The sequence below is a fragment of the Ctenocephalides felis genome, unplaced genomic scaffold, assembly GCF_003426905.1.
Source record: "Ctenocephalides felis isolate EL2017-DRISC unplaced genomic scaffold, ASM342690v1 CF-g0.4_SCAFFOLD_01604, whole genome shotgun sequence".
Classification (NCBI taxonomy): domain Eukaryota; kingdom Metazoa; phylum Arthropoda; class Insecta; order Siphonaptera; family Pulicidae; genus Ctenocephalides; species Ctenocephalides felis.
Genome location: NW_020537758.1, coordinates 40,221,932 through 40,236,239, shown reverse-complemented (window position 1 = coordinate 40,236,239; position 14,308 = coordinate 40,221,932). Strand labels below are relative to the sequence as shown.

At 29.9% G+C, this 14,308-nt stretch overlaps 3 protein-coding genes across 3 annotated transcripts; all 3 read right to left on the bottom strand.

Annotated features, from left to right (window-relative positions):
- Nucleotides 1-33: 33 nt before the first annotated feature.
- LOC113372665 (E3 ubiquitin-protein ligase Su(dx)-like) lies at nucleotides 34-3,318 on the bottom strand. The gene is made up of 7 exons (XM_026613016.1): nucleotides 3,111-3,318; nucleotides 2,766-3,006; nucleotides 2,354-2,600; nucleotides 2,013-2,141; nucleotides 956-1,675; nucleotides 631-827; nucleotides 34-511 (listed from the first exon to the last, which is right to left on the bottom strand). Exons 1-7 carry the CDS (start codon nucleotides 3,152-3,154, stop codon nucleotides 242-244), a joined length of 1,848 nt encoding a protein of 615 aa, XP_026468801.1. The 5' UTR covers nucleotides 3,155-3,318; the 3' UTR covers nucleotides 34-241.
- On the bottom strand, nucleotides 3,162-3,782 carry LOC113373754 (the record flags this gene model as incomplete). Its single annotated transcript, XM_026614028.1, has 3 exons — nucleotides 3,162-3,173; nucleotides 3,239-3,418; nucleotides 3,615-3,782. Coding segments are annotated over 3 exons (360 nt in total), but the record flags the coding sequence as incomplete, so codon positions are not given.
- Nucleotides 3,783-3,824: 42 nt separating this feature from the next.
- Nucleotides 3,825-13,719, bottom strand: LOC113373753 (E3 ubiquitin-protein ligase Su(dx)-like). Its single transcript, XM_026614027.1, has 5 exons — nucleotides 13,513-13,719; nucleotides 6,915-7,036; nucleotides 4,913-5,203; nucleotides 3,931-4,072; nucleotides 3,825-3,843 (listed from the first exon to the last, which is right to left on the bottom strand). The coding sequence occupies exons 2-5, from the start codon at nucleotides 6,970-6,972 to the stop codon at nucleotides 3,825-3,827; spliced, it is 510 nt and encodes a 169-aa protein (XP_026469812.1). The 5' UTR covers nucleotides 6,973-7,036; nucleotides 13,513-13,719.
- Between the last annotated feature and the right edge of the window lie 589 nt (nucleotides 13,720-14,308).

The window sequence follows — 14,308 nt, the reverse complement described above, 5'->3', positions numbered from 1 at the left end:
TACAAATTGCTATTTATAGCTTATAAAGTTCTGATATCAAAAAAACGGTGATAAAATTTGTTAAAGATCAAACTTTTAAAGATTCAATATGCTTGAATAAATCTGAAGTATTTTTCCTTGAGAATTTCATGCAACGATTTACAAAAACAATCTATTTGTATTTGATTGACCCTGCTCATAGCATAGTTAAATACTAAAACATAGCTATTATTTAAAAACTAAGCTCTAACCTCTCTCGTATTTATTCTTGACCAAAGCCTTCTGTTTCTTCAATAGCATAATTTAGTTTTTCGACCATCTGGTCATAACTTTTGTAGGGGGGTAGATCTAATCTATTGAAACAGGTGTGAGACCTCGGTAACCAGGTGTCTTTGCCCACTTTTTCTATACAAAATCGTTGCGGTCCGTTGGAACCCATTAATTCGGCGAAACCTCCTACTGGAACCCGACAGGTTCCAGTAACAAATTGGAGCAAACGTGCCCGTTTTTCGTTATCTGTTTGACGTACGAACTAAAAACAAACAATAAGCTATTAATATTATTACATTCTAATTCAGTGTGTTTCAGTTTTATCATCAACAATAAGCTATATTAAATAATAAATCTATTTAGTCTTTATAATACACCTACCTGCCAAAACCATACAATTTGTTTACTGTTTCTTGTATAATGACGGTAAATAGTATTTCTTTGCCAATCGTCAACATCTATTTCCTGCATTCCACAGAGCATCAGTTCAAGTTCACGCTCATCAAAGTATTTGAGCCATTCTAATGGTACCACTTCACTAAATCCATCCAGGAAAGCCTTGGTTTGATCTTCTATACCTAGAAAATAGAGAATAAAAAACATAAGATATACTGAAAAATTCTTTCACTTAAATCAATAAAAATAAGTATAACTTACTTTACAATTTAATATGTATAATGCAATTAATTATTTAATGTGTAATTACCTCTGGTCATTCTCCATTCAGTCATAAGCCTTATATATTCTTCTTTATTTTCTTCAGTAACTCTAATTTTATCACCACTATCTTTTAGTTCATGATGTATAACTTGTCCCAAGACTTCAAAATCTACCCCGAAGAATAACTCTAATGCGCATTCGTCAATATTATTATCTTTTATCCAGATGAGAGAATTGTAAAACTCTGGATCAATAGATTCTATATCTTTCATGGTCAATTTTTTATTAAGCATTCGTTTATAAAAAGGCATTGTGAATCCCGAATAGATAAATCTTCCATGATATAGGGCCATCGCGATAAATCGACCGATAAATTTGAAATATAATAAATGGTCCGGGTTTACGTAACTTGCCGGGTTGATTTGTAAACTATAATTATTTTTATTCGCATATTCGAACAAACAGTACATAGGATTCAGTACTTCATGGGAAAGTAAGAAAAACCATTCTCTAGATACGCCACCATAGTCTAAACCTTCTTCACCGCGGAATATTATATACAATCGCCGACGAAGTTCATACGCAGGCAGCCGCATTATTTGGTGATAAGAATCTTCGAAAAGAGTTTGTCGAGTTAAAGTTATTTTTATATGAGATGGCAAAGCATTACTTTGACATAAAAAGCGAAACTGGGATAATTTCCAGCGGAATGAACGCTCATACGCCCGTGGAACACCGTAAACACCTTTCGGTCCTTTTGGAGCACCTGAAATAAAACGGAAAGTTTGACTAATTAAAACAAATTATACTTATACTATTATATATGAAACTTTTCTTTCGGAAAGTTAAAAATTGAATTATGAATTTGTAAATCTATAGCAAAATCCTACATAGCTTTAATTAAAACTGTTGTCAAACATATTTTCACAAACTGAAAACATTAACAACAAAAAAAACAGATTGCAAAATCATATAAGAAAATTAAAAAAAAATAGTAATACAGCAATTGATAGAAAACTTTATATGCGAACCGATATAATTAAAAAAAGTGAACAGCGAATTTCAATTATAAAAGTTTCCTCAAAAATATATAGTTTAACTACCTGGCCTTGGATCCTGGAATGTAGTAGTCCTAGTGTTGTGATCAACAAAGTATTGAACGCCATCTTCTGTATGTCTAATCTCCCATCCAGGAGGCAATGGAGGGTCATCTGGAGCACTCGATTCTTGACCTATTCACAATGAATATCATTTAATTAAAATTTATGATAATTATAAAAGAACCATATTCACATAATTATCTTCATTCTTTAATTGAATTTTAGATTGAAGTTTTTGTCAATTCACTATTTTATTCAGAAAAATGCAGTTTATATCAGATGCTTATACGTTGGAAGAAGTTTTCAAGCTATTAATTATTATACTCAAAAAAATAAATACTAGCCTTGTGTTCTAGGATCTTCCCATTGCGTAGTTCTGTTTTTATGATTAACAAAATATACACGTCCTTCTGGCTGGACACGTTTCTCCCATCCTGCAGGCAGAGGCCCTAGAGTATCAGAATCGTCTGGCACAGTTCCAGCCATTGCCATTGCTGCTGTGGTAGGCATTGAAACAGAAGGCGCGGTTATTAAGGGAGGTGAGCCAGATGATCCAGCAGCAGCACCAGATACACCGGGAGCGCCGGATGCCTATAATAAAAATATACTTTTAAAATGGAGAAACTAACTACATTGTAAATATAGACCAAACAAATTCACACAAGCCTATCACTTGGTACATAAAGATTTTTTTTTTTTAAGTAGCATCACTTTTCTATAAATCTTCATCTTTTATGAACAAGATTGTGTTCTTACCTGCGCTTGTGCAGGATAGAGAAACCTTTGATTCGCCTGTTGTGCCACATGTGCGCGTTCTCCTTGCCATTGTTGATAATGTTGTAATCGTTCCGGACTAGGCCTTTGCCATGTGGTGGATCGTGTATTGTGATCAACATAGTATACTCTCCCTCGGGGGTCTCGGCGGATCTCCCATCCAGCAGGAAGAGGCTGAGGGCGCTCCCAACTCGTTGAACGAGTGTTGTGATCAACATAATATCTAGAAATTATTTTTGTTTGAAGTAAAATATCATTTTTAGAGGCAACACCAAATTTCCAAAATGGCATAATTTAAAACTATATGCAAACAAAATTTTTACAAACCTTCTTCCATAAACATCATATCTCATTTCCCATCCTGAAGGCATTGTTTCTTCAACACCATTGCTAGCTGAAGTAGGATTCACACCTGGGGTTCCATTGGCGGTTCCTGCAGCAGTGCTGGTACTGACGGCATTTAATGCTCCATTTCCATTTGTCACAGGCGGCTCTGAGGCTCCATTTGTTAAGGGTGTTACATTAGGACCAACAAGTGGAGGATAACCCAAAGGAGGACCTGGAACTTGCTGCAAATGCACGGAAGAACGAGAAGATGTTGTCGGCATGGGCATAGGCATAGGCATCGCAACCGGCTGTAACAAAAATTATATTATATTTTGCCTCACAATGTTCACACACTTAATTTATACTTTTAGATCCAAAATAATGGCTAATGATCATATGTCTGTTTTTATTTGATTTATGAAATCAAAATTTCAAACAATAAGATTTTATACATATGTTTTAACATCAAAATTAGCTATTTTAGACATTAAACTAAATAAATACCTGTGCTTGAAGCATGCCCGAAATGCTACCTCTATGAGATAAAGCTTGAGACAATTGGTTATGCGAAGGAACTGCAATTGGATTCTCTGAACCTCTTAATCGCATTCTTGCATGGACGCCTTCATTCAAAACACTCCTATTTGATGTTGAATCTCGTACAAGAGTATATTAAAAAAAATCATTAAAAAAAGCTAAATAAAATATCAATTATTAGTTCATGCCAGCATATCTGTTTTAATTTGGAGTATACTCTAAATAAAAAAATCAAAATCAAAATCAAATGTTATGGAACTCTAGTTTTTATAAATAATTTTACCTGTTTGAATTTGTGACTGTAGCATTACGTATAGATTCAGGTACCACTATTGTGCTCAAGTCAACTCTTAGTCCATCGAATAATGTAACCAACTCTCCAACTTTGTTATGAGGGCTTATACTTTTAGAATCGGATAATAAATCTGTAAAAATAAATATTTTTTTATAATGAAAGAATAAAAATTTATGTTTAACAAACTTATATGTAATAAAAACATTAAAATAAATTGCACACTACATGATGTACCTTAAAATCGCATAGTACACTTTATTATACATTGTGAAATAGTGAGGTCAAGTATTTGAATTAAATATGCACTATATATAAAAAATGTAGTCTAAAAAAATATTTCGTTTAATCTCATTGATGGAAATTAATGTAGAAAACGGAAGGCTGCTTTAAAACTCGAAAAATAGTAATTAAGATTCAATTTTACTCAAAATTTCACATTAGCTAGTAATGATATTTCAAAAGAAAATTAACCATATCAGGGTTAGAAAACAAAACTAAATGAGTTTTGTAGACTTCATCAAAATTCATAATTTGTTATAGTTAAATTATTTAAATGTAATCATATCATATATAAATTTTAATGTGTAATGCACTGTGTTATCTCTCTTATCAATGGTGTGAGCATTTAAAAATCTATGTACTTGAGTTCGGAAAAGTCGTTATCTTTCGAAAACAATAAATCTATCTGGCTCATAATGGTATTAATAATTCATTCATGAATTTGTTTGATTTTAATTATTGAATCGAATTCAGAATTTCAAAATGCGCCAAAAATTGCACAAGAAATTTGGGTTTTATAGATTAGTAATTTTATTTAGTAAAACACCAGCCCATTATTTGGAGATTACAAAATTGTAATCAATTAAAATTATGATACTGGATTGGATTATTGGAAGTGTGCACAATAGCAGTTGCAAATTATTTCCTAGGTTGATCCTAAGAAAAATCACGTCAATTTACTATTCCTTACCCAAAGTAACTTCCAAATTGTCACATCTTCCATGATAATGGGTCAAAATCTGATACAAGTTGAGCCGTTTTTCTCCGATGACCGCGTCTTTCCGGAAGCTGTTGTGATCCAGTAGACGGAAGTGCAGATAAGAAGTGGGCGTGACCAAAACAGTGAATTCTTCGTTCCATTTCGGCTGATAAGTGTTCTTAACAACTTCTGTTTTGCGGGAATGCTTGTGATCGTCAACTGTAACCTCCACGTACGGGTTTGGTTTTAAAAAACTACCCGTACGGATATGAGCACATTCGACTGGAATAATAAAATTCGGAAAAATTATAATAATTTGAAGTAATTTATTTTAACAGTGTTTCAAAAATATTATGAAATATTTCATGGAGTACACGATCTAATGTTTTCCTAAGAAGCATCGCAATGTAAATAATTTTTTAAAGAACCTCGTATAAAAGCCAAAAGATGTACAATGGTATTAATAGCATTAAAGCTATTTCTGTTATCTTAGAATATAATTGTATATGTTAGTCGTCAAATCTATTCTATTATTTTATTATTGCTAATCAAATGCATAGAAAAAATTTGAATTATTTTAGCATGTTATTATATTATCTATCATTTATCAATTCAATAACTGAACAAACAAACAAGATCTTGTTTATAAATGTATATACAATATTTAAAAATTGACAATTTTCGAATGCAAAAATCTTTGTCTTAATAAAAGCATAGAAGAAATATAGGATTTTGTTATTGTTATATAATGGGTAGCAGTCAAACAAAAAATATTATTTTGTAGTACATGCGAAGTATCAGAGAAGACGCTGTATGTGAAAAAAGAAAAGGTGTTTTCCGCTTTTCTGTTGAAATCTTTCTTCAATTTTCTTTGCTATAAACCAAAATGCAAGGAGTCCGAGACCTTTCCAACGAATGCAAAATCGTCGAAATCGGTTCGTGCGTTCTGGAGTTATTTCGTCAGGAAGGAAAACCCGACTTATTTTTATATAATAGATATCCAAAATATGCTGTTGAAATAGCCGGGGATTGGGACCAGTTTTTCAAAATATCAATTCGGAAATTTTAATATGTACAATGAACGTGCATCGAGTTGTAACGGTTTTGCTCGAGGATTAATAATAAAGGCAACAAATATATGTTTCAAAAAAAAAATTATAGTTTAACAAGCTAAACAAAGTATAAAATATTTTGTCAATCAATGTTTAAGTTAACAATCCTGTATGAAATTCGTAACAAATGTAATCTTTTTTGTTAAATTATTAACAGCAATCAAAACTTAAAGAGCCCTATAAGCTAATGTGACGACTTATTATTATATATGACAACCCATTTTAAAAAGACAATAGGGTTGTCCTATCTCTTATTAATGGCATTAAATCTATTTCTGTTATTTTAGAATAAAATCGTGAATGATAGTCGTCACATCTATTCTATTATTTTATTATTACTAATAAAAATCGTATGTATGGCATGCAATGCATAGAAACAACATATTTAAATTATTTTAGCTTGTTATTATATTATCTATCATTAATCAATCCAATAACAAACAAACAAGATATTGTTTATAAATCTATCAACAATATTGCAAAATAACAAACATATTTATGAATTGACGCAGAATCTCACGTGAGTCACATTTTTATGAGTCAAAAACATTTTCTATTATTATTTAGCAAATAGTTAATATGTATAATCTGATGAAATAACGTAGTATAAGGTCTTATATACCATGCTTGTTATCTTGGGCATCTATAACACTATGCTACACATTAATAATAGAGTACCCAAGCCCAAAGGGCTTTGAGTTATGTCTGATTGGAAATCATTGGTAGAAGAAGTTTGATGTGATGGACATCTGATTATAGAGATCAAATCGTTTCGATAAATTAGTTTTATTAATAACATAAGATTTTGTTTAACTATTTATTAATGCTCTATGTCCCATTGCCCTTATTGTATTAATTAGACAAAGAAGAATTATACTTACTGGTAATGCATAGTTGATGAAATCCAGTCGTGATGGTAACAACGTTATTATCAGACATTATATCAGTACTGGCCAGGTCTCAATATGCAGGGTCATAGTTCATGGTGTCGGACGTCGAGGGGCTGAAGATGATATATCGTTGAAAATGAATTGTTGTTTTGAGTGCCTATTTAGAACAGGGATATATTTTTATTTTAATATTTAATAAATATATAAGTACAAAAATATATAATATTAATATGCAAAAAAAAACTTTATTTGGATTATGTTAATTAAATGATTATTAAAATTAGATGAAAATGGATTGATCACTGAACAAACCTCAAAAACGAAATGCAAGTTAGATCAACAATTACAAGTCGATTCCTAGTAATTGTGATTCACATTCAATGTTTGAATATTGCGTTTATTATTGTTTCCATTCAACAACTCATTGTTATCTGCATTATAATATTTGCATTCGTAATTATTGAAATTTGTATGGCATTGTGCCTTCTTAAGACAAATTGCTATAACTTTCCGTTTTAAAAGCAAGTATTAGAAGAACAAATAAATTAAAATTTAGATAAAAATAGCACAAAACTTTAAAACGACACCAATAGTGATTATAAAGAAAACTTTTGAAAACAGAAAATGTTTGAAAGCAAAATAATAATAACAGATAAATAATTGCGGATTTTGTGGTAAAACATTAGGTAAGAATAATATAACTATTTGAATGGCTTCAACGACTTATCGCAACAATTACGAAACTAACTTGTTCTGAATAAGGAATTATAAAAAAAAAAAATATTTTTTTAACCGGTATATTTGAAAAAAAAACATGTGTATAATTATAAAAGAATATATAATAAATTTGTGATAGAACTTTTTTTAAATATCAATATATTAATTGAAGCAAATATTAATAGTCCAGTCATTTAAGCTTAAATTAGGTAAGAATCTCGGAATTCGAGATACCCAGCTGTAAGCCTGTAAATACTTGTATATTGACACCCTAAAGTTGTCTCAAAACCTACATATGGTATTGACACCCTACCATATGTAGGTTTTGAGACAAATTTAGGGTGTCAATACATTTACAAGTATTTACAGACTTACAGCTGGGTATCTCAAATTCGAGGTGAACTTATACTATAATGACTGGACTATAAGAGCAAAATTTAGCATTTAATGAATAATTGTTAATTAAATTAAGTGTTAATGTAACTACAAAATGCATGCGCAATAATATAAATTAAATCAACTACAAGTATTGTATATATATATATATATATATATATATATATATATATATATTATGAAAATAAGTATAAATTTCTAATAAAAGTATGTCATGGCTTTGACTGCTTCATTAGCCATTGTGTTAAATGCTATGAAAATTACTGAGGTATAGATTGTGCATGATGGTGTAAAACTAAAATTTCCTAATTTATTAAAAGTAGTAATAGCTTATTTGGAAAAGAATTATGTGCCTTTTCCACATGAGATTTTCATTTGTTCAACCAACCTCGAATGCTTTGATAAAGTCTAATTATGCAACAGTAACAGTTTTTAGTTGGTGATTTTTTTTTATTATTATTTGAACAGCAATCAGAACCTAATAGTTCTATAAGCTGTTGTGCTGATTTTGACTTAATACTAGTCTGTTTGACAGATAGCAACCAAATCAGTTATCACATCTCTATATGATATATTATTATTACAATTTCTGTAATAGGGCGAGTATTTTTATTGGTGCACCAATGCCGGGTGAGGGCTATTTTCACTTGGAAACATATTGCTATCTATATTTCCAAGTGAAAATCGTTGTCACTGCTCGAAGGCTGCTCGAAGAGGGTATCGAACCCGGGACCTCTGAAACAAGTCCCGTCGCTCTCAACCGTTTACTTACGGGCGAGCCCTGGTGAGCTTTTAAATGCGGAAATGTAAAAATGGTACAAAAACCAAAAACCAGAAGAAAAAATTATTAACCGGCATAAGAGAAAAGGTCAGGTCCAATGAGACCAGTTTTTCAAAGTCATGTCAATTTCATTGTGGAAGATGTACCATCGAGTTTTTAAGCCATCGGTTTTGCTTATCATAGGATTTGCGGATCGGGAGAGTAAAATTATATTCCTAAGACTTTAGAAGCAAATAAAAAAAGACAATAAAATAGAAAGCTTGAAAATAACAACTTCTGTGCTTTTATTACTATCAAAACAATCCTGCTATCACAAGTACGACTCTCAAACTGCATCATAAAGAAAACTACACTTTCTAAAATGAACCGATACACAAGCCAGATATATTTTAATAATTCATACTGTATGAACAAATAACATCAAAACCCATCAGTAATTTTAAATTTTTAAACATACCAAATTCATGAGATACAGATAACATTATAATATTTCTGCAAGATTAAGAAACTGAGATCAGCCGAGCAGAGAAAGTGGTACAGTTTTGAAGTTTCTGAAAAATCATGAGTGCGTGTACTTCGTGTGTTATTGTATAGAATATAATTCTTCAAGCATAAAATAACAAACAATTTATGTCACTTTCCACACTTATATTGTTTAATTGCATAGTTGTTGCAATAAGAGATATTTAAAATACATATAATGTATCTTATACTACGATTGCTAGCAATATTACTCGAAGTGAGAAATCATCTACAGAATAGCGTTCTAAACTTCGTATCTAGAACAGTTGATAGATATTTTCGAATGCGAAAATCTTTGTCTTAATAAAAGCTTAGAAAAAATATAGGATTTTGTTATTGTTATATAGATAATATCTAAAATATGCTGTTGAAATAGCCGGGTATTAGAACCAGTTTTTCATTATATCAATTCAGAAATTTTAATGTGTAAAATGTAAGTGCATCAAGTTGTAACGGTTTTGCTCGAGGATTAATAGTAAAAATTGCTGGAATTTTCCGTACCGTAACGATATGTTCGAGGAATATTAAATGATTTCAAATAGATTATTAAAAATACTGTAACAAATTTAATATTTGTAAGAATTATATAAACTGAATTGCAAAGTTAAAATTATATATTCAAAGTATATAAAGTGAGCTTTAGAACTGTAGTCAGAATTAAAATTAAAAACTGAATTATTTTCGATATGCAAAGCCCTATAAGCTAATATTACAACTTCTTAATAACGTAGCTTTACATATGATAACCCAAGAACAAGACAAGGTTGTCCTATCTCTATTTGATATATTTATTATTTTTTTAAATTCTAATGCATATGACTTTTTATTAATGCTGCAATGTCGGTTATTTTTAATTGCAAAACATATTTTCATCTATATTTTCAAGCAAAAACGTTGTTAGATCAAGGTGTTCAATATGGGAATCTAATTAAAACCTTCTGAATTTATAGAATTAATCAGTTCGCAAAAATAGACGTGAATATAAAATGTGAATTATATAAAATTCAATCGATAATCATAGATCATTGATTCTTCATATGCCAATTTCATAATATTGCCACACTCATAATATTTATCTCTATAATCAATAACACAATTGAAAATCAATTTGAAAGTTATATAATATCAACAGTAGAGCAAACCACAAGCACATTGTGACTATCAGTTCTCTTGTTCTTAGAATTTTGCAATGAGAAAAATTAAATATATATAACATATATTATTAACTGCATATCTTATATTGTTCATAAATATAATATCAATATAAAGTACAATTAATAGAATTTAAAAAAAAAATTCAATATTGTTCCTGAATTTGCAATAGATCTAATAAATACATCTACTGCAAGTATTGAGCAAACATGTTTTTTTAGATTTACACCCGAACATAATAGCATTCTTTTACATATTCCCTAAGCAACGTTTATTAAATATTCAACGATCGGATACTATTTATTTTACATGTATTGATCATATAATGATATCCAACGGCTCATTGAACGAAAGCGTTTGTCAACTTGAAAACGAAATATCAATTTTAGTAAGAAGGTCAATGATGCATATCTAACTTTATATTATCACAACAAGTTGAAATTATAACGTATAATTCAAAATTATAATAATTATAATTAAAAAATTCAAACAAATTCAAAATTCTATTCCGTTCAAATTGAAATTTTTCGTAAAGCATTTTTTGCCTTTGCTAGTCACATATATTATTTTCATTTTATATCCCACTCCAATCAACGTTTCGCATGGATAATTTATCATATTTATATCAAACAGATGATATTTTACATACATAAAACTTCCATTTAATAAATATTTTGACTTTATTTTTTCACAGTAAATTACCAAAATGTTAATAAAATGCAATTGTAAACAGATCTGTAATATATCAAAAGCAGAACGCTGGTATTGTGCCCTATATATCTCAAAAGCGATTCCTTCATATCTCAAATGAAGCTGTTCAAAATACCTTTATGCAAAATAACTAATTTTTTAACTTCCCGTATGGTAAGTTATAGTAATAGCAAATAAATCGAAAATGAACATTTTTATATATCTTTACGTTTCAAAGGTTCCTAAATATTTCGGCATACCTTAGAATAAAATGATGTGTGTGTATGTACGGATATGAATTTTCTTCGGCGATTTCGGGAACACTGATCAAGCGATTTGAATAATTCAAAACACATTCGATTCGTATTGCTAAGGAGACGTGCTGATTAGTTTTTGGCGAAAGCAGGTCTAGCCGTTCGGAAGATACGGGGCAAGAAGTGCCAAAAACGGTAACTCAGTTTTTAAGAGAATAGAGCATCCGATTTTAATAATTCAAAAAAACATTTTACTTGTATTGACAAGCTGAAGAACTGATTAAATTTTTGGGAAGGCAGGTCCAACGGGTATGGACTCTCAAAAAAATAAGTTAAAAAATGTAATTGGGCGGTCAAAAATGTTTATTGAATATATGTACATCAAATTATCAGGTATTTTATAGAGATTTTAATAATGTGTACACATTTTGTGTAATTTTTTTTGGATTCCGTACCAAGATTTTTAATTACGGTACGGGAAGTTCCAGCAATTTGCCTTAAGACACGATGCCATGCACCTCACTAATATTTTGAACAGCGATCAGATCTCAAGAGTTCTAAAAGCCGTTGTGTGGATTTGACTTAGTACTAGTCGACTCTACAGATTGCAACCCAAACAGTTGTCCCATATCTGTGTGGAATTATTATTACAATATCTGTAATAGGACGATTATTGGTCAATGCAGGCAAGGGCTATTTTCACCAGGAAATATTTATACCTATATGTCCAAGTAAAAACCGTTGTCACTACAACTTGAGAACAAACCCAGGACAGTTCTCAATCTCAAATAAATAGATCAAAAAGCAGTATTCAAAGCTGTATACGAAAAAGTTCAGGAAAAATAGCACAGGTGGATCCTGAATAACTAGTATCTAGTTACTACTAGATGGAAAAAAAGGTAAAGGTTCGATTGATCCAATATCGACAACATAAAATTCAGGTGAGGTGATCAGCAAGGCTAATGCAGTAACCGATATGGAGGCTGACTAGCTAACGAAGCATTGAAAAACACTTGAAATTTTTCATTGGGAGAAAGATGAATGTTTGGATTATTATGGAAAACTAAAGTTCAACAACACGATCCTTGATTGAGAAAGCTAAGACCATGTCTTGACAAAGAAAAATGAAAATGCTCCACGTAATTAATTTATAACAAATAATTGTGGCAAAGTTTCTAAAAACTATACAAAAATGCAGTAAAATGGTTAAATTTATTTATATTAGTGCAATATATTAGTACATTACACCAGATTGAGCTGGTTGTTTTGATTATTTTACTGGAGTATAATGTGATAATTAATCAAATTACAAAATGCGGTTGTGTAACTGCCAAGATATTTGGGGAGGCATGCAATTATTATTGGCTTTAATAATATTGATAGTTTTTAAACGGTATATCAAAGTGTATTACAGAAAAGGAAATAATTTGATAATTTGATAATAAAATACTAGTAATTTACTTTTAGTATGAGAAATTACTTCAAAAAAGATAATAATGTGAATAGTGTTTTAAGATAAAACTGTCACTATCAAATGCGACAAATTGTATTAAAAAACAATTCAAATTTAGAATATATTAAGATATCTCGCATTTATACGAAAACACTGATAATCTATAACTTTGCGATTATAAATAATTATGAATCAATAATTGCCAAATAATGTACCTAAAAGCAATCATATACAAGTAATCACTATAACGTCAAATGATAAAAAAAAAATTATATTGATATTCATATGGAAGACAAAATAAATTTGCTTTACAGAATAATGATATCATATAAAAAAATTTAAATTTTGTTTCTTGCATAGAATATATTTTATTAATTATCATACTCTATCGATAAAATTAATATTTTTATCAAACCAAAAATATGTGAATTAGAATAAGAAAGCATTTGTAGAAAATTGTTGTAAATTAAATTTCATTATTCGTTTTAATTAACATTTTGGCTATCATTCTGAGAATAGATTATACTCATACAGCAGGACAAATGTGTTATTATAATTTACAATGAAAGCAGAAAAATGAAAGAAATATTAATTTTAATAAAATTGCAATTGTAAAACACTTACGTCAAAAATGTAACACACATATTTATCGAATGTCAATCATTTTGAGCTGCATGAAGTTTAATACACAATAACACATTATTCTATAGGCTTACATTATTAAAGAAGTTACGATTTTTTTTCACTTTTATTTTTATAGGGAAAAACTCAACAAAAAACAATAAATTTAATCTTTCTGACTTATAATTCACTATTATCACGAAGACGTCATGGCCACTGCCATGAAGTTGCATGAATTTTGCAAGGGCACATGATTAAATAAGAAGAGCCAACATTGAAGTATGCCTGGAATAATTTAAATATAAGACATTTGAAACTTTTGTGAAAACGTTTATAAATAAATAAGTTCTCTTAAAATCAAAGAACATTAGGAAATAGTCACATTAGTGCTAAATATATCATGTTCGTATTTGTTCAATTTCAACTGAGGTTTTTGAAATACTCGTGCACTCTAATTAATTTGTGTTTTAATTAAATTTCTAATTGAATTTGATTAATTTATGCATTATATTGTGGAATTTGGTGTTAAGAATACATAATTAGTTATTAATTTTGTTAGTTAGCCTGAATTTAATTTGAATTTCGCGCTTTTGACGTCAGGTCACTTTGCTCATGGTGACAGCACTGACATTATGTCAATGACAGTGACAGTTGAAGTGTAATGGAGGTTTTTGTAAAATAGGCATGCACGCTAATTAATTCGTGTTTTTGATTAAATTCCCAAATAGATTTAATTAATTTATGCATCACATTGTTCTAATAGTTATGCTCATCAATTGGATATGTTTTTAGAACAGAT